Below are 20,616 nucleotides of genomic sequence, written 5' to 3'. Positions count from 1 at the left end.
GCCCGGGCTGCCGCTCGTCAGGGGCTCCCTCCTCCGGCTCGGGGTGGGGGGCTGGGGCACCCTCTCACTCCCCGCGCCTTCGCTTTTTGTGGGTTTTGCCGCGGTTTTGCCGCTTCAGGAAGGGTCCCCCGGCGCGATCCTCCGCTTCGGAGCCCTTCGCCTCGGTGGCTTCGCTGAAATGCTTTTTTTTTTTTTTAAATTTTTGTCCAACATTAAATAATTTCCAAACCCACACAATCTACTGGCCCACCTATATTTCTCAAATCCTCTGCTTTAGTCATCTTAAAGTTTGAGTCCTCTCATGAAAGAAGTATATGAAATGTTACTAAGAAAGGCTCCACAGCAAAATTTTTATATTTAAAAAAAAAAAAAAATCATTGAAAAACAAACAGTATTTGATTTCAGTAAACTTGGTGGCCTAGCAGTACTGAAATACCTTACAAATATTACCATAATTGCCTTTTACCCCCTTTTCACACTGATTTTAAAGTTATCTTAGTAAAATCATACAAAGCAGACTTCCATGACAACTACTCAACAAGTAGATTTACAAGCTCCCGGGAGCTTGTAAAGTTTTACTTCCAGCTTACTAAGCTACAACTGGATTAGCTTCTTCAGCTATTCTATTGTACCTATACTACAAGCAGGATTGACAAACCATTTGTTAAAGGAGAAATCCTTCAGAAAAGAGTTCTACCCCAACAGCAAAACTTCCCTGCCATCCTATGCTCAAGATGCTCTAGAGATAGTGTCATAAACTACAGGCAGAAACCCTTAGCAACAAAACCTGAACTTTTAGTCACATTTTAGCTCCTAGGCAAAGCACAACAGCAAGCTATCAGGAATTAAGCTAGGAAAAAAACAAAGCTTAGCCAGATCATAGCTTTCTTCTGCTGCATTATCATCCAAGAATATATAAGTGTTCAGACACGTCAGTCCTAAACCACATACACTTTCATCACTATGCAACAAGAACCTGAACCCCCAAAAATACAAACACCTCCAAAGAACACACATAATGCAAACAAGACAACTTCCTTTACAAACTGGCCAGCAAGTGCTATGATAAATGGTGTTAATTAACAAATACTAAGCACTTCATTGCTATAGTGCACACCCACATCATAACATCATTCCTATGATAGACACTGATGAAAGTTCACTTTAGCCTATAAATGCTTACAGACAAGCATTTAGTCCACCATGAAGTTACCATTGTCGTGTTCCCCTGAAACAACCTGTGAGCATGCTCCATGTCTGTCTGCAGCTGGGAGCAACACACCAGTCGAAACTTTTCTTGGACTTCCAGAATCCGTCTGTATAATCTAAAACACATGCATGAGAATTGGTACAAATGCATTTTCAACTCATTTCTATGCAAAAATCTCCTGCTAAGCAAACTTGCATAGCATACTATCAAGTATATTAGAGATACAAAAACCTTCGATAAGACCCTTGGAAAGGACACATCAAAACATAGTATATTGGAAAAATCACAGTAGTTGTGTGTGTTTTCAGATCTTAAGCAAAAACCTCACAACTTATCTAAACTATTCTGTCATGTTGATAAACCTTGACAAACTGGACAGCCACAAAAGAGAATTAACACGGTGACTGAAGATGCGGGTTGTGAACCAATAACTGCAGGTCTGTGGTGATCCAACATTTGTACTGAACTTGTACCTGACATTCAGGTTTGTGCATGTATCCTGCAGTGGTGAGTAAACACATCGTTATTCCCAATCGCAAGGGCGATTTGGGTTGAACAAAGACTAGCAAGGCAAAGCTTACAGAAACTAAGGCTACCTAGAAGAAAAAAAAAAAAAATTTAGTCTTGTGTTTTTAAGGAGGGGGTGGGGAAGAGTTCGTTTTTCTTCACAAGAAAAAGCCAAAGGGGATTAGCTACAGACCCTGCTCATTTTCTTCTAGCCCATTACCACAGACAGGAAGAACTAAAAGAGCAAACGCAGCCAGCATGTGTGGTATCTCTGTTGAACGTGACTTTCAAAGAGGGCTGAAATACACCTACAAAAGGTAGAAAGGATCTGTTCAGAAGCAGCTAAGCGCTTAACTTGCAGACCCTAAGGGCAACCACTGACCAGGTCAGCAGAATAAAGCTGTATGGTGAAAAAGCAACAATCTTGCCAGCCCCTGTGAAAAGTTCGGACTATTTTAAACAGCAAGAAACTTCACTGCTTTAATACTATACTAGAAGCCAAACTTAATGGCCAGTTGTTATGAGACCCAAGTTGTTAGCTTGGCCTAACTTCATCCCAATCTGATGGGACTGATCAGCTGGCTTAGAGCAGAAGTATTTCAAGGGCCCCCAGTTACAAACACATGGCAGAAGCAGGAAAAGAGGAAATAAGCCTCATCAACGGTAGGGCCCAAGTCAAAAGCAAGCTCTCAAGTGCTTCTGGATCTTACTCCTCCCCTCCTCTCCCACCTCTGGTGGAAAACCCCATGTCCTTCACAGAAAGTACCTCAGAATCCCAGGGAGATTCAGCATCTTCTTCTTCCTCTGCTCCCACTGCTGGCAGGGCACCTACAAACAAGGTAAGTGAGACACTGAGTGTTTATATTTCACTCTGCTTTTCCCCATCAGTCAAGCCCTGAATCCAAAAGATGTGCAGTGGTTCTACTGCTGAGGACAAACTAAGAAGTGAGTGTTATTCAAAGGTTTCTTCATACTCGGCCACATCATGATATTTCCTTTACATCGCCACCTCCTCTTGCCTCCTTTCCAGCAGAAGATAGCTATGTACAACAGCAGACACAGCTACAAGCAACACCCAACAATGTTTGGTTAACATTCAGGAAGAGACTCCAGCACCCTGCAGTCCTGTGGTATACAGAGTTTAGGTCACCAGCTCTCCAGCCTACAGCTCCAGAATTTGGCATTTACTACCACTTTCCACAGTATAGGAGGTACTGTAGAAACACTATCCAAAACATCCTCACACTAACATCACTAAAATCACCAAGAAACAATGCTCCTTTTGTAGTGCTACCAGGAAAGATCTTCCTTGTCAGAGAGTCGTTACCCTGCACCTACCCATAAGATAGACACCTAAGCATTGCCATTTAAACATAGAGTAGAGGCTCACAGCTCAAACACTCACCCCAAACACACAAAAGCCGTTTTATCTCAGGGGGTTAACATCCAAATCTCTTCTCTACCAGACGAACGTAAGGCTCAGTCTCAGTGGGTTCCTGGCCAGATTAGACTATCTTAATTTCTCTGTTTTAAGCTACTCCATTAAGTAAAACTGATTCAGGATTCACTCATGTGGAGACATGCACACAAAGAAGGGGGGGAAGGAGCTGGAGAGCAGTGAGGACACCCACTCCGGAAGAGGGCAACTGCTGGTTCCAGCCTGGGCTCTGACTACTTACACTATGCCAAACTCATGCTTATGGTAAAATGCATAGAGACAGAAAAGCATGTATAGGTACAACACTTGAATACAGCAGGTTCTGCCAGGCCCCCTGTGTAGCATTTGATCAGCAGCTACACATGCTCTGGTAACATCTACCACACCAAGCTACTCTGGAGACAGACAATGGAAATGGTGCCTTCGCCTCCTGCTCTGAGGCCTGAAGCGAGTACCAAAGTGCTCAGCTCTGACCGAGCTGGTAATGCTTTCAAGCACATGCAAGTGTGGCACTGGAGAGGCCTTCTACATTTTAAAACTGGACAAGGTGAGGCACTGGAACAGAAGAGCCTTCTCTCAGCTTGACTCAAATCTTTCCCAGGCTTCAGCCAAGAGCAATCACAGCTTTTCAATCCTACAGTATGGGCCAGAAAGGGGAATACTACTGTCACACCCAAGACACTCTAGTCCTCCTTCTCTTCTTCACCTGCGCATTTTGTTCAGACCACTTCAGGGAGAACACAGCAACAAAAGCAAGAATGGCACTTGCTTCATATAGCATCGTTTGGAATCTGATGCCACAATTTCAGTTCTTCAAAAATGAATGAAAAGGAACAAAAGCTGCTTTCCTTTTCTGCCAGTGCCCACTAGGATTCAGAGGCAAGGGCAAAATTTGTTATCTCAGAAGTCAATCACCATTTTAGTTCATTTACTGTGCATTAATATTTATAGAGGAAAAATTGGGATCAGTATTTACTAACTCATTTCTCTCACCAGCATTGTCTTTTGAAGCATTGTGGACTTGATGGCTATCATTACAAATAGAATTTTTCACACCCTCAACAACTGCAGTTTGTAGCTCTTCATCAGTGTCTTCCTTCTGCTCCTCCTCCTCTTCTTCCCGTTCAGGTGATTCTTCCTAAAAAGAGATTGACCAAAACAGCTGGAAAGAACAGAAACAAGCATCTTCTTCGCCATCCATTGATGACTTGAAAAATACTTTTCTTGTGTAAGACAAAAGGGAAACTTTGTTGAGCTTTGTTTTACAAGGCCTTCAGTTATTCCAAGGGAATCTATATGAGTAGACAGCAATGTCTAATGTCGTTAAGTCTCACCCCTGGTTCTGCAAAGCCCCTGAGAAGCACTTCCTCATGTCAGTCTAACTCTAGCTTCATTTAAGTTACATCATTCTGGAACACATTCCTTCTTTTCCTCTACTTTGCTCCATGGAAAATCACTCTCAATCTTATTCAAACTTCTTTTTGTTTCCTCACTTTCAGCCATCACACCATGAACTTTACTAAATGGCACTAAATCTTCACAGATAAAATCTGTACATACAACTGAGAAAAATTTAATTGATTCCAGAAAAAGTCTACTGGTTATTCTTTTTCCTGCAAAGCCACTGTAACCAATAGAAAAAAAATTATTGAAAATACTGCCTGATATTATTCTTATACCTAAGAAACTGCTTTGGCTAGGAGTAAGACATTTTCTAATATCAAAAAACGATGATCAAAAGGTGGATATACGTGAAGAATAAGTATTAACAGAAATCCAGTTTACTGTTTGTTTCTTACCTATATTACCCTTAGAACATACCCTTGTGATTGAATCATCCCTACTTACTTTGGTGCTTGAGTGAAATGCTGCTCTTAAGTTTTCTTCATGCTTATTTAAGTGCAAGTTTTCACTTTCTTGTTTCACTGCTTCACAGACTTTATCATCTACTTCTTCATATTGCTCTTCTTCAGTATCTTCATCATCCACATGTTCAAGAACGACAGAATTCGGTCTTTGACTTTCAAGCTTTGGGTTTTTTGCTGCTGACCAAGAATTATCACCACTTTCAAAGCCATCACTGAAGCTTGACTTTTTCTCAAGACAACTATCTGAGAGAGGCTGAGGTATCTCTTTTTTCATTTCAGAGTCTGCAAAACAGGAGTCAGCATTTATGTGAAACTTCTCCTGAATCACGCTTTTCCTGTTCCAGCTTTCTTGTGTATCTTGCAAATTATTTAGATTTTGAAAGACAGCTTGTTTTGGTACTGACTTGCAAGATACTTCATTATTCATTATCTTCGGAGGCATGGCAGTTATATTTTCTTGCAATCTTTCATAACACCCGGTTATAAAAGACACAGGAGTATCAACAGATTCCTCCACCTTTTCATCAGGTTCTTTACTTACTTTATGATCATCATCACAGACATCTCCGGTTCCACACTGAGCTTCCCCTTCATACTTAGCATTATTAAAATACTCCAGTTGCTGATTCATTTCCCCTTTAGGTTTAGGTTCTGTTTTCTCCCCCTGCTCCTTCTCCAGTATGTCATTAGACTGAGTTTCTTCATCTTCCAGATCTTCCTCCTCCTTTTCATCTTGAGTAAGATCTTCGTCCTCCTCTTCTTCCTCTTCCTCCTCATAATCTTCATCATCATCTCCATTGTCAGTTTCATCATCATCTTCCTCCTCCTCCTCCAATTCTTCTTCCTCCAGGTTGCTTGCATCTGAGACATCTTTATTCAATAATTCTCCACAATCTCCTTTGTTCAGGTTTGCATTTGATGGGGTTCTTTGTTTGAGGCTTTTCTTTGGTGACTTAGGACTTTCAATTCTAGAACCATCACCATCATCTTAAAGCACAAGAAAAGGAAAAATGCATGTGAACAAAAGGAGTTATGTAAATAGCAATAGGCATGTTACCAGATTAATGCACAGAAGAGGAGTCATCCGGGAATATCTGGAAAAGGAGCCAGGTAAGGGATGGGCAGGATGAAGGAAGGACTTGACCAGGGACAAAGGCTTAGGAGGGGATTAATATCTTCATTTTAACAATATGACTTTTTTTTTTCTGAAATGACTAAGTGCTATATTTTCAAAATGCTACTTTTCTCATTTACTAGAGAAAAAAAAAATTATAAAAAACCTACTTAGCAAGTCTACTTTTATATATCAGTATATCATGCAATCTTTTCCAAATAGCTTACTGTTTTTCCTGAACTGCTGGGAAGCATTCATTAGCAATGTCAAGTTTGGCTTCTGCAGCTTCTGTAAATAAAGATTTATTTAAGCAAAACCTTTTTTTTTTTTTTTTTAAACAGTAACAACAACTCATTTGTTGACATCAAATCTTGAACGGTGAATATAATCAGTCTGTCCTTTTGACAGTAGTCAGGTGCTGCTCCGTCCTATAGTTCTAACTACACAAACACTCCTCACATATGCAATTCAGTGAGTACTTCACCCCAAAACACTGTGCAGGTACCCATCTGCAAATTGTTTCCAAAGCTATGTTTACATGCATAACAGTCCTAAAAATCTGTTTTTAAAATTTGTAATACCTAAGTAAAATTCAGCTATATTTAAGATTACAGTTTCAGGATGCTTACTTGCAAATGTGCACAACGCAAGTAACTGTTAAGATCCCTAGACTTAATGCATAAATTAGTCCCTGCTAGTACATTTACCACAATATCCCTCAATTTCGAAGTCATGCCAGAAAAATGCATCATTTCTATTTAAATCAGCGCAAGAAAACGAAATCATGTTAAAACTAAACATGCATCACCAGCATTACAGAGTGGGTTTAACTACCACACTCAGGTTCCTCATCACTGCAGAATCCCAGTGCAACAGAATAGATGCTCCAGACATCACTGCAGAAGTTGATAACCCTTCAGAACATCAGTAAAAACAGTAGGTGCAAGAGCTTGTAGCTGACAAAAAGAACACTACCTGAGCATTCAAAAAAGAGGGAAAACATGCAATGTGAGATTGCGCGCAAGCACAGAATGCCATCTCATATAAGAAAAAAGACGACCCATTTGAGTAACTCATCCATTGAGCGCTCTTGAGGACCCTTACGAGGAGGAAAAGAGAACTAGGTGATGAAGGATTTCAGTAGGTCTTGATAAATAAATACCCTTTTTCTTTATCAGTTAGGATTCTATCACTAAATTTGCAGGAAACAATAACAACGTTTGGAGGAGAACAGAATAGGTTATAATAGTAACTTATAAACTTTTAGGGTCTGCAAATCTGACTCAAATGAACAAGAACAAATAAAACAATGTGGTTGTTTATCTCGTCACCTATTGCTCTTTTGCCCCAAACTACAAATCTACTGCATGGTCTGCCACAGCTACAGGTCTTTCAGGAAAAACTCACAGCAGAAGAAAGTCTGGCAGGCCAGAGACTGCTTCCAAGAAGAAAACAATATTGGCTGGAACTGCAGTTTCTTTCAGTCCCAGATAAAACTTGCCTTCAAATCACTTATTTTTACAGGACGTTTTTCCTGTAAAGACACCATACCTTGGGGGTAAAATCGAGTTCTTCTTCCTCAGAAGTATGCCAGCTGTCATCACTCCCCTCTTTCTCAGAGCTTCTTAAAAAGCAAAGCAAAATGAGTACTGTGTCTCTCAAGTCATTCCTCACGCAAGTGTTAGGTATTTTTAAAATCTCACCTTATTGAGTCTCCTTGGGAAAAGTCATCTATTGCTGTTCAAACATTAATTGACATGTTGAAATTAGATTTGGCATGCTAAAAATTAACCAGTACATATAAACATTTAACATGGACAACTCTACAGATCATAACAGAATGAAACTTTGGGTAGTCAATTCAACACAAGACAGCATGAATAAATGTGTTTCCAAAACAACTGCTTTTTCAAGCCAAACTGAAATAAAAAAAAACCAAAACAAAAAAGACCAGAGTTATATCTCCTTTGGACTCTTATACCTAGAGGTTTAAGAAACATCTCTAAACTAAAAAAAAAATAGCATAGCATGAATATGCTATGTTAGTAAACAGTTAACAAAATGGTGGTGGTTTAGCAAGACAGTAAGTAAATGAACCTATGAAGTACTCGTATTACACACACAAGTATACATCACATGCAGAGATTTTACTATTTTATGTAACATTATGTATAACATTATCCTATATATTACACTATCTGCTGCTCTACCCAGTTACAGATTATTCTGAAAAGGTAAAGAAAATCAAAAAAGCATAATCAAGATCTAAAACTTATCCTCAGGTAGAAGAATCACCAGCGGTTCTCTACACTGCACCAAAAAGGGTATTCAACAGACAAAAGGGGCATAACCAGGGCATTCTATACTACACTGCAAGCTTTCACCAGTGTTATGAAGGCAACCTGCATGTAGGATCATAGGATAAATCAGGTCAGAAAAGACCTCAGGAAGTCTCTTAGCCAACCGCCTCCTCAAAGCGGGCTCAGCTATGAGGTCAGACAAGGTTGCTTAGGGCTTTATCCAGTCCGGTCTGGAACACCTCCAAGGAGGGAGGCTGTACAACCACTCTGTTTTACTGTCCTTATCATGGTGAAGCCTCTCACACCCAGTTAGAAACTCTCTTGTTTGCATTTATGCCTCTTGTGTCTCTGCCTCCTGTCATGCACCACTGGAAAGCATCTGGCTTTGTCTTCTCCCCATATGTACTGGAAGCTGCTGTTAGGTCCCCTTCAAAGTCACCTCTTCGCTAGGCTGAACGAGCCCAGTTTCCTCAGCTTCTCCTCAAAGGGCAAGTACTCCTGCCCCTGACGAGTTTGATGGCCCTCTACTGAACTTGCTCACTGTTGAAAGACCAATCTCTCTTGCACTGGGGGCTCAAAATTATACCCAGGGAGCTGGACACAATCCAGGGAGTGCCAAGTAGGGGTGGACAATCACTTCCCTCAATCTCTTGGCTGCGCTGCTCTTAATACAGCCCAGGACACTGTTGACCTTCTCAGTTGCCAGGGCACCTTGCTGGCTCATGCTCAGCTCACTCTCTGCCAAGACTCTCTGGGCTTTCTCAGCAAAGCAGCTCTCCAGCCAGGCAGTCCCAGCATGTTCTGTAGCAAGGGGTTGTTCCTTTCCATGTGCAGGACTTGGCATTTGCCCTTGCTGAATTTTGTAAGATGGGACTGACCGTTTCCCCAGCTTGTCAAGGTCCCTCTGAATGGCAGCGCCGCCCTGAAGCATATCTACTGATGCCCCCAATTTGGGGCCATTTGCAGACTCGATGAGAGTGCACTCTAGCACATCACTGATGTACTAATGAAATCTGAGGTCTAGGAATCCAGCCTGAAGAATGCTAAAACCTCTCAACTATCAATAACTAAGATGAAATAAAAGGGCTCTTCAATTCCCAAGACAGAAGGGAAAAAAACCAAACAAATATAACCTCCACATAGTAGCTATTTCAGCATTCCTCAGTTCTCAAAAACTAATTCTTGTTAACTATCATAACAAAATGTAGTTGCTTATAAACAGGAGATAGGTGACCTTCCATGAAGTCATATGATGACAACCAAACCGAGGTCTTGGACAAAATCATTAAAGGAAAAAGAAAACAAAGGCATACCATGCCTGAAGACATCTCTTCTACTATCAGTAAACCACAAATGAGCATGCAAATTTTGTCTGTCCTAGAAACAGGGTTTATGTGGGAACTTTGATGAGTACAACTCCTGACCTGAACAAGGATTTCAGACAATGAAATAAAGTATACATGTTCAGTGTAGACATGTCATGTAGACAAAACCTAGAGGCTGACACTTCCAGTGTGAGGACAAGCTAAAACAGTTAAAATACCAACACAGTCTCTGATTTTTAATGTTTCCGATTACAAACACATACTATTTAAAAATATTAAATAGTTTTATATACCGCAATTTTCTGTTAACTCACTCAGTACCCGCAGTCTAATCTACCTGCTAACCTCCCAAGCTGAATGAAAACCTGTCTCTCAGAACTGGGTGGACAGGGTGGAGCAATCAGTTATAACCCTTGACAGGTGACTTCAGTTATATTTTCAATTAGTACAGTTATAATTAATCAAACCAGCTGAGTAAGTTACCTGAACTTTTGCTTTCAATGTATAGTAACTTTAAGCAATGACCAAAACCAGGTCACATTATCCTTTAGAAGGCAATAGAGGAAGTTCATGAGCTAGCTTTCAGACAGACCTTGATGCCCTACCACAGAGATGGGATCTAGAAAAGCAGTCTCTGGGGATTGCTTGTTTCCACTTTAATTGAAGTTCATTTCTATTTTGGAGCAACAGAACACATTTAAAAAAAAAAAAAATGTACTATCACTAATGACACAAAGCAAACACTCAATTCAATAATAAAGGACTCATGCAAAACATGCTAACAAATAAAAAGCGCCCAAAGCCTGCTCTCAAATCTAATTTATAAAACCAAACCCATCAAAATAGGGTCCTCCAGGATAAAAAACATCATAGATGTGTTAGCATTTGTATATCATACAACATGTTTCATATTTGAAATGCTACTGTACAGAATACCTTTCCTTGATTTTCCTGTTCTTGATGTCTGGTTAGGAGATTGTTGCATTCCTATATCCATTTAGGAAAAGGCATGGAAAGGACAGACGAAACAATGACATCAGAACAGTTTTGAATTCCCAGAAATTTGGAAACCATAAGCAGCACATCAACAAAGCTATAGCAATGGGAGAATGTACTGTGACTATCAGTCTACTCTACAGCTGTAAATGCTAGAAACAAAAACAATTACTATCTACAGAACTCTACTCTCAAGGGACAGTGTCAAACGGCGTAACTTAATTTACTTGCTCCATGTAAAATACCCATATTCAAATATTTTGAAATACTGCAACAGATTATCAGAAATTTACTCTACTGACAACTTTATATTGCCAACTTGCTAGTCCTCATCTAGCACAGACTGCAAATGCAATTCCTTCATATTTGTAGAGCGCTTTATACATACAGCACACTTAAAATCCCTCCCTCTAAGCAACCCAAAAATCCTTAGGTGCCAAAACCTAAACTTTGGAGATACACTATCCAGAAATTTTGAAGGAAATCTTGGCTCCACCACCACACAACTTGTAGCCATTACGTTATTTACACTCACTCATCTCAAGTTATAGTTTTAGCATGTTTGTTATCCCTTGCTAAAAAAAAACAACCCAGAAACTTGTTGCCTTAAACCAGCTCACCTTAAAAGTTGTGTCAGTTGGTCCCTGATGCAAGCATAGGCCCCTCCTACCTCAGTTTGAAGGTAGGAGAGTCCAGCTTACATTGATTTGACCATGCTCAACTGTTCACATACAGAAGCTATGCCGCCAGCCACAACACAGACATGACAAGCAATCAGAATGAATACGCTGTTCCCCCAGCGCTATAGGGCAGGCCACAACTGGACCGAAACAGGTGCATTGACTGGTGTCATGCATGTGTGTTTGTGTGCGTATGCAAGCCTGTGTGTTGGGGAACAGAAGTTTTAGAATGTAAATCACTATCCACCTGCTCTACCCATCCTACTCTGTAAAATTTTCTATTTTAAGTCACTGAATGGTGTGGTTCTGTTATTGCAGCTACCCGACATGAAATTTCTTCATGACAAGGCCATAACATTTGTCTCAGAGCAGAAGGGAGTCCTGCTTATATTGATTTTACCACAAATACATGGAATGGATGTGGCAAAAGGACTTCTATCAAAAACATACACTTAAAGAGTTAAGAACAGACCTCAAGATGGTTTCTCATCCCTTCTCCATTTCTCAGTTTTCTTAAAAGATGATACAGGACAACTTTTCCTGACCTCAGGAGATGTAAATCACACTGAAGTACTCATTTCTTTTCCAAGAGCTCTACGATGAAAACCCAACGGTTTCTGTAGGGACTCAGGAAACACTGAAGGAACAATACACTAATATGCAGTGCAGTAGCAAAAAAAAAGCTGGCACTGCAGATCATACTAGAAATCTGAATCCTTGCCTCTAGAAAAATTGCATAATTATTATTTTTTGCCAAAGAAATTCCAACTTTGAATCTAAAAAGTCTGTCATTCAATATACTAGTGCTGGAAGCTTTTCATTTGGAGGTTTTTGCAAACCTGTCCATCATTAATAAAAAGGTTTGTGTTCTGACAAAAAGTAAACATTCAAAGAAGCACAAGCCAAGTTCTTAAATATGCTGACTTGCTCACTAGAGGAGAATATTTTGAAGAATGTTGAAAAAGTGCAAAAGCAGCAAAAGGAATAAGGACAACATTGAAGATCCCAGAAAAATCGTATGGAAGAGCAAAAGAAAAGAAAAGACTTCCAAAGTGGGTGCTTCTCTGGTCTCTCAAGATCATCCCAGCTTCTCCTCTAAGAGAGGCTTCAAAGCCTGTTACTGCAGCATATCAAAGGGATTCTCATGATGCAGGACCTGTGCTTTGTGGGTGCAAGCCAGAGACTGCAGAATTAATGCCAATAAATGTTCCCTATATGCTACTAACCTCTCTTGCTCAATGCTGGTGTCATCTTTTAAGAGATTGAGCACAAGGAGAAAAGGTTTCACACTACTCAGAAGAAAAACAAGCCCTACTAGAAACAGACTGAGAACAGAGCATACTCTTTCTCCTCCCAAGTCCTTAACCGATATAACATTCTCTTCATGCTTACTATGCCTCTTCAAATGAAGATAAGAAGTAAAGATTTCCCATAATACTGGGGACTTATATTAGTAGTATTATAATTTTCAAGGAATGAGGCAAATTATTTGGTTCAAGAGCCCATATTTCCCTGAGGGTATGTCAGTTTTGGAATCACACAACAGTATTATTCTTCAAGCCACATATTTTAAAATAACCCAGGCCTGTCAGCCATTACAATGTGGAACCAGAGAAATTATCTACAAGTGCAGGAAGCAGTAACAGAGAGTGTTGTTTGGGTGAAAGCAACATTTTGCTGATTAAACTACCTGTACCAAGCCCTTTCAAAAAAAAAAAAATCTTAAAAAAATAATCTTCCTTCAATCTATTAAGAAACTTTACAAATCTCTGACTAGATCAAAGCAATTGTTCCCAAGTCAAAAGAACAAAGTTTGGCTCTAAATTAAATTCCCATATCTGGGAAAAGTCAATGAGGAAAAATATCCCATGTTTTGCTCATATTTCTTGATGTATTTAAAAAAGGAGTAATAAAATGTGTTTGAACACTGTCTGCTGCCCATTCGCCACATAGTTCTGATATAACACACTTAAAAAACCAGACAGAATAAAACCTCCCACTGGAGGGCCTGAGATGTAAAGTACAAGACAAACAATTTCATTAATATTAAAATATTAATTTTCTAAGATTCCTCTAGGGCTATGTGAGCTCATAAGCATAGACTGGATTTTACAAACTCACTGAAGAAGTTAATTTTTTGATCACAAGGCAATTTAATTGTTTTTCTGGATCACAAGGTAATACAGATTTTTTAAAGTTTATTTCATAAAATTACTGAACATGGAAGAAAAGCATTATTTTTATCGTAAATCAAACTATGCCCAAGAAGATACAGTATACACAGACACTGCATTGCTGTTGCTAACAAAGTTACTTTTCCAAGACAATTTTTCCTAAATATGTCTCTACAGCACCTACACGGAAACAATTGTAACTGATGCTGAGAAATAAGACGAGTCACTAAAAGGAGCTTAGTGCAGTTGAAATTATTAACATTAAAACAAACGACACACAAACTCTGTGGAAATCAACAAGACACTTATCTCCCTGCTAACTCATCTGTTGCTTCCCAACTACAGAAAGATGAACGACTACTCAGGATGAACCTACTGCTTTTGCAATTGGATTTTCACAATCTGAATGGCCATCTGTAGGTAAAAGGACACACCTGAAAAGCAAAAAACACTCTGGCCTAGTTCCTTCCCTGTCCCCCTTTTCTCTCTCTCTAGGAAAACCCATACAGGTGGGCAATCTGATGGGCAGAAGGCAACAACCCTACATGTGGACATGTAGCACACAAATCACAACTGCCTTCACAGCCTGAGAAGAAGCACCTCCAACTAGCAACAAATAAGCACATTCACAAAACTTCTTGTGCTACTCCATCTGAGTCACTGGTGAACACAATAAGCTTGAACAATACAAACCACCTAAAGAAAAGGCCATAGTGATTTTCCTCATGAACTCCTCCATGGTTAAGGATCCTACCTCCTCTGTCCACAGCAGGTGCACCCAACGTAAAGCCAGCAGCTCCTGCCCGGTGTGGAGTGCCAAGTACCATGATGCCTTGTGCACCACCTGCAGAAGCTTCTCCTGTGTTTTCCCAGTCTGCATATTCTGCCAGTTGTTTACTAAGACTATATAGAGAAAGAGAGGAAATGTATTTGGTAAAAATAACCACATACTTGCATATACCATTTAATAGAATAGTTAACAGCCACTTATTATCCATCCTACACATATTCATAGCCATACGAATTCATATACTCACATGTATTCGCTAAGGGTAATACAGCACTTACTGCATGATTATTACATAGTTCAATATTCTCTACAGTCATGTTCATTCTATAGATGCATATTCATACCTATGAAGTTATTAACTCCTGCTTGGTACATTTTTTTCAGCCTAGCTTTTAAGCACACATAACCACCCCAGAGAAGGAACACCCACAGGTACAAAGCTATGCATAAGAGGAGTAAAACTCCTTAAGATTTTAATCAAAGAGGTATCAGTTGAGATCTCCTCTGAAACAAAAGACTGGTAGTTCCTGGTCATTGTAGTGGAAGTAAGGACAATGGCGCTGGTCGGGGGAGAGGGTTTACATGCATTTCAGTTTGCCAAGTTCCACCTCTGGATAACTGCAAGGTACAGACACTTTTTTAGAGTTTATACTGGGCAGATGCGAGCTTAGCAACAAAACTTGAAACCTAACAGAGAATTCTGGGTGGAAGTTTTCCTCAATTTCCAAATTAACACTAGACACAGCAATGATACGTATCGGATGTTGTCACTGAGCACAGCTTCAAGACAGATCTCAACACACCATTAAACCTTGGTGCTGTTACCAAAAATGTTCATAAGTCACACTGATAACTGACAACTTATTCTAAGGATAAACTTAAATTTACCTAGAATATCCATGAATAACAGCATAATCCTCAGCTGTCCATCCATTAGTGTCTTTATGGGAAACATCAGCACCGTACCGAAGAAGAACTTTTATCAAATTAAGCTCCCCACCAGAAGCAGCAGTCATAAGTGGGGTTCTGAAACATCCAAAATATGATATGAAATAGATCATTTTACACAGACACTTTAACTATTTTTATTCCTATTTGCTCTCCAAAAAAGTATTTTCCCCACTATTTTAAAATGAATGGGGAAAAAAAAAAAAGCAGTATTAAGAGCAACAATAAAATGCGACAGGGAGTCAAAACAATTAAATTCTTCAGACAAAGCTTCCACATAGACAACACTTACATACAAATTATGCTGCTATGCAGGAGGGGTTTTTCCAAACTGAGGCAATGCTGTTGAGCTAACGGCACGTCTCCTGCCAGAAGGGCCACCACAGACAATGCTTCTTGCAATCTTCAATGCAAAAAGCATCCACTGAGGTGTGACAGCAGCCAAGTGCAGACCTGCTTTCACAAGTCACGCAGAAATAGCTCCTTTTGTGTGGCTCCCTGTTTTTTTTCAGAGCTCATTCCCATGCCTCTCATCAATCCAACCTAAAGAATACTAGAGACACCCATGCAGAGTTTTGACAAACTCCTCACCTTTCACACTGATCTCGAGCATGCACATCAGCTCCTTTTTTAAGAAGAAACTCTACCATCTCTTCGTGATGTTCTGAGACAGCAAGAATAAGTGGGGTATATCCCTCCTGAAAGGACAGATAAATAAATCAAGTTAAAAAAAAATCAAAGTCAAAAAACTCTTCAAGAGAAATATTAATGCAACTTTTTGAAAGAACTTCCTTAACAAATATAAAAATTCACCTTATTCTGGGCATCAATATCGGCATTATGCTCGAGTAACAGCCCCGCTACAGCTGTATTAGGAGATAGGACAGCAAGGTGAAGGGCAGCGTTGCCGTCAGCATCTGCCAGATTCGGGTCGGCACCATGCTCTAGCAGAATAGCCACACATTTTTCTTGCTGGCACTGTACTGCCTGGGAACAACACACAAAAAAGGAAAAACTTCCAGCATTTACATTTCACGCTGTTACAATTCACTCTGCTTCCCAATGCTGGAAAATAAGAGCACCTTCAAAGATTAGCTAACATATGCCTATTCCATGCTAATTACAATATGCATGTTTCTGCACAGGTCTATGTAGAGAATCCTGCAAGTTACATATCATTTAGTGCATAATCAATAAGCCCCACTTGCAAGAACATAACATTCCACATACCTTCATCAGTGGTGATCTGTTATCATTGTCAAAAAGATTTAGCTTACACTTGTTTTCTACTAGATACGTAACAACATCCACATGGCCGTTTGCACAAGCAAGATGCAGAGGTGTCCTAAAAATTAAATATATTAAATTAGCACAGACAGACAACTAAATAAATCATTTCAGGCTGAGATAAATGGATATGGCCACAAATTTCACTTTGCAAAAAGCAAGCTTGAGAAACGACTTCTCATTCCATTACCAGTAACAGCAGTTGCACACCAAATGCCTGAGGCTGGCTAGCAAAAACACTCCACAGCATCCACTTAGTAAGGTGACATTTCCTTCACTGTAGAACTGAATCTGCACAAACAGATTCCTGTGCCCAGGCACTGGCCACTGCCTCTAGCCGGACTACACACATGCCACAGCAACAGAGACCAAAGCTTGGGAATCTGAGGACTACGGCAAGTAAACTTCTAAGTTCTTCTACGATCATTCATGTGCCAGAAGTGTATCAGAGATGTAGGAGATGGGTTTTATAGCAAGAATATTAGTGTTTCCCTGCACTTTGAGAATTTCTGCTTTTTCTCTAGCTTGTTTACTACTGCAGCAAACACAAGAACACACTTGCACCAAAGCACCTCTGATAACATGTAGCAAACGAGACCGCTGAACACTGTAATCCTGACTACAGGAAAGTAATATTTGACCTTCCTGACATATGTAACTATTATAGTCATAAAAAGCCTACTACAGAGAAAGTCCTCTCTAAGGAGGGAATACTGTGTTTCCACAATACATGACCAGCATAAGAAAATGAAACTTTTTTCTTCACACTAAAGCCTTGCCAGAAAGAAAAGGGCTCCTTCAATCCACAGAACTTCTTAGGTCTGATGTCAATTAACCAGCCTACTTGTACCCAGAGACACAATCATCCAGAAAGTCCTTGCATGTGTTTCCTCCTAAATCACAGGCACAAAGCAGCACAAGGTTTGTTCTGTGCAGAAAGCAAAGTGCCTGCTGCTCTGCAGGACACCTGTCCCAACAGAGCAGGAGACAAGGTAGAAGATAGCCGGGACCTTCCTTCTTTGAAGGCAATGCAGTAAAAATCCTGCAGTTCCTCAAGAACTGAGGGGGATGCCAGCACGAGTTTTGAACCACATCACTGTGGGTAGGTCCTCCTCTGTATTTAGGAAAGCCCAACTAACCTTGCAATTGTTTTGGTACCTTGCTGAGAGAGAGGAGCACAACGGCTCACTGGCTAGGTGGGAGTGGAAAGGGACAGGTACACAAATGCAGTGGCATGTGATGCAGAAACTCAGCAATTTGTAATGCAGATACTCCTTGTTACAGGCAGCTGATGAGCCTCCTCCATGGCAACAAGGATGAAGACAAGAAAAACACACAAACCTTCAAAGAACTTGTAATGTCTTGCTACAGACAGGGAACAGACTGAAGCATCAGCGGAAGCATCCCTCAGGAGCAACTACCACCACTTTTTGTGAAATTCCTATGTAAGTATGCAGGATCCTTCACCTCTGAAGAAATGACTGACTGAATATCTGAAAGCTAACCAGAACTGGTTATGAAGGAGTCCACAACCATCTAAAAGGTGCTACTATCAAGCACTAGGAAACATGACAAACCTGAAGAAGTCACTATCAGCTTTGCAAACAGAAAAGCCTTCAGAAAACCTGCGGACTTGTTGCTGCCCTTCTCAACCAAACCTCTCAGTCTGCCAACAGGAAAGGAGATGGCTCTGCTTGGAGCAAGGCCTGCTGAGCTCCACAGAAGATCCGCTTCAGGGAACAGGCTGGCAGAGAACATCAGAGTGTTCACAGTTGCCTGTACCCACAAGAGGCCTCCAGTAACACCAAAGCCGTTCTGCCACCCAGCCCTGGGGACCCTGCCCAGACTCTGCTTCTCCTGCTGCTGCAATCCTACACTGATCACCCATGGGGTAGAAGAGAACTACTGATGCCTGAGCAGCTGCAAAACAACCCTGCTGGGAGACCACAGGGAAACAGCACGTTGGCAGCACACACCTCCAACAGCACTTGAGCCGATGACCCAGCAGCTACAAGCTAAGCAATGAAAAGCTCTAGAGTTCACTCTGACAGGCAGCTGACAGGGTAAATCTCTCTTACCGATTAGCTTTGACCCAGGATTCATGACTAGCCGGCATCATGCCTACAGTGCTTCCAACTCCGTGCTGAGTTTTGGCCATCTCTTTCAGCAAGGCTGAAGGCTTTGCTAGACAACCTCCGAAAAGCAGCCTGCTCCTAACTGATGCTGTTCCAAATGCATTTTTGGGAGGTCCTGTGGGCTACAGAACCCACTTTATGGAAGGAGCCTGTAAGTGTGATACTTGCTATGTCCCTGGTGCAGGATTTTGCTTTTGGAAATCCTGAGGAGCAGAACTGAGATATTCATATGAACAATGCACACATTTTAGCCATTACTACCCACATTTCCTATTCTTTACATCTATTTCCAATGATGTCAACTGTTCCAGTCCCTGGAGGACATGATGAAGCTCTGAAACACAATTGCATCTGGTGGTCACTCACGACACGTATCACACCCACAAGCACTAAGAGGGCATAGATAGGTCTGTAACCCTCACGGCTAGTATAGTGTACAGGGGCTGCAGCAAGCAGGCAGACTCTGTTCACTGAATTCCTCTCAGGTAAGCTTTCAGCAGCTTTTCAGCACTGGGCATTGTCACGCCAAGACCATCGCAGTGCTCTATCGTACATACACTGCCTTGTCTCTTGTTTTTTTTATGGTGTTTTACTTTACTTGCCCAGTTATAACGCTGATAATAGCATGACATACAGAAGGAAACCTTTCCAGAGGAAACAAAGCTTTCTAGACAAGATGAACTTAAAATGCAAAAACTAGCCAAATTTCATACCAGGGTCTGCTAAGACCTGATGACTGACTGAATCAGCCACAGTGAAAGAGAAGGTGGTAAGAAGAAAAAAAGAGAAACATTCAGCAGCCTTTCCCATGAATGTCATCGGGCACCTTGACTCAGGCAGCTGGAGTATGCACAAAACGTGCTCAATCCACCTCAAACTGCATCCCCCATCTCCAGCTCCATAAACAAATACTGACTGGCAACACTCAGGCACACAACCCACATTACTAAAGTGCACGCTTACCGTGCTCCTCCTTTCTCCTCCCTCAAATCTAGGTGTTTTTAGGTTTTTTCAGGGCAATAAGCTATCTGGCTAGCAAAAGTCCAGTCTTCAGGATAGACAGCCTAGGAAGCTGAGCTACTCTGATAAAACCAGCATATCTTCAGAACATCATGAAGACTTTGACTCCGAGACTTTTCAGAAAAGGCATTAAAGGGTTGACACATACAAGACCGCAAAACTTCAGCCGATTCCCTTATGCTTACGATGGATCACTAGGAGCTATACTGCAGCCTAGGGCTTCTCCTTAAGATGTAATTGCCAAGTACTTGCTGTGCTTGACTCAAAAACCCACACAATGACACCTGCCAGAAGAAGCAGCTTCTCCTGCCCAGATCTTCCAATGCAAGGTACTGATAGCTGTACCAAAGCCTCAGAGCAAACAACTAAGTAACTGCCACCTAAAATCAGACTGATGCTTTGGCTGCCACATTACAGTCACAAAAGGCACATCAGGCAACTGTGCATGCAGCATCAATATACAACACGTTTATTCTTCGCCGTAACTCCTTCCTAACTGCAGTGCCTACCTCTCCTTAAGTTACACCCTGTTAAAGCAGCGCAGCTTTCTCGGCTCAACTACTAAACCAGCACGCTGAGCCCTCAACGATGCACAGAGACGCATACGATTGCACTTTGACTTCAAAGCGTGGCTGGAGAACGGCCGTGAGGCTCCTCCTGCAACCCACCTTTGTCAGGCTGCTGTCAGCTCCCCTCCACTCCCGCGCCCCCAGGCAAGGAAATTACGACTCCGGGAATGAGGGCACTGAGGAAGCCGGGCAAAAAGGGTAAGGCGACAGTTGGATGCTAGGCCCAATTCTAGGGTTTCTGGCAGCACAAGCCTG

The 20,616-nt window shown here is 41.1% G+C and overlaps 1 protein-coding gene across 1 annotated transcript in view; it reads right to left on the bottom strand.

The window, feature by feature from the left end:
* LOC103923859 (ankyrin repeat domain-containing protein 26-like) overlaps nt 1–20,616 on the bottom strand; it is a gene marked incomplete at its 3' end in the record, with an annotated part of 76,029 nt that overhangs the window by 34,787 nt on the left and 20,626 nt on the right. Inside the window, exons 3-15 of the mRNA XM_009332290.1 lie at nt 16,581–16,695; nt 16,164–16,337; nt 15,942–16,048; nt 15,291–15,428; nt 14,367–14,515; nt 10,699–10,749; nt 7,841–7,874; nt 7,689–7,761; nt 6,365–6,425; nt 5,004–6,010; nt 4,140–4,293; nt 2,484–2,545; nt 1,214–1,316 (exon numbers count right to left, since the gene is read on the bottom strand). Coding sequence (XP_009330565.1) covers nt 1,214–1,316; nt 2,484–2,545; nt 4,140–4,293; nt 5,004–6,010; nt 6,365–6,425; nt 7,689–7,761; nt 7,841–7,874; nt 10,699–10,749; nt 14,367–14,515; nt 15,291–15,428; nt 15,942–16,048; nt 16,164–16,337; nt 16,581–16,695 — 2,228 coding nt within the window. The remainder of the gene's footprint in view (nt 1–1,213; nt 1,317–2,483; nt 2,546–4,139; nt 4,294–5,003; nt 6,011–6,364; nt 6,426–7,688; nt 7,762–7,840; nt 7,875–10,698; nt 10,750–14,366; nt 14,516–15,290; nt 15,429–15,941; nt 16,049–16,163; nt 16,338–16,580; nt 16,696–20,616) is intronic.

Source organism: Pygoscelis adeliae, unplaced genomic scaffold (genome assembly GCF_000699105.1).
Source record: "Pygoscelis adeliae isolate BGI_AS28 unplaced genomic scaffold, ASM69910v1 Scaffold9, whole genome shotgun sequence".
NCBI lineage: Eukaryota > Metazoa > Chordata > Aves > Sphenisciformes > Spheniscidae > Pygoscelis > Pygoscelis adeliae.
Note: the sequence above shows the minus strand (reverse complement) of the source record. Positions and strands in the feature narration are given on the sequence as shown.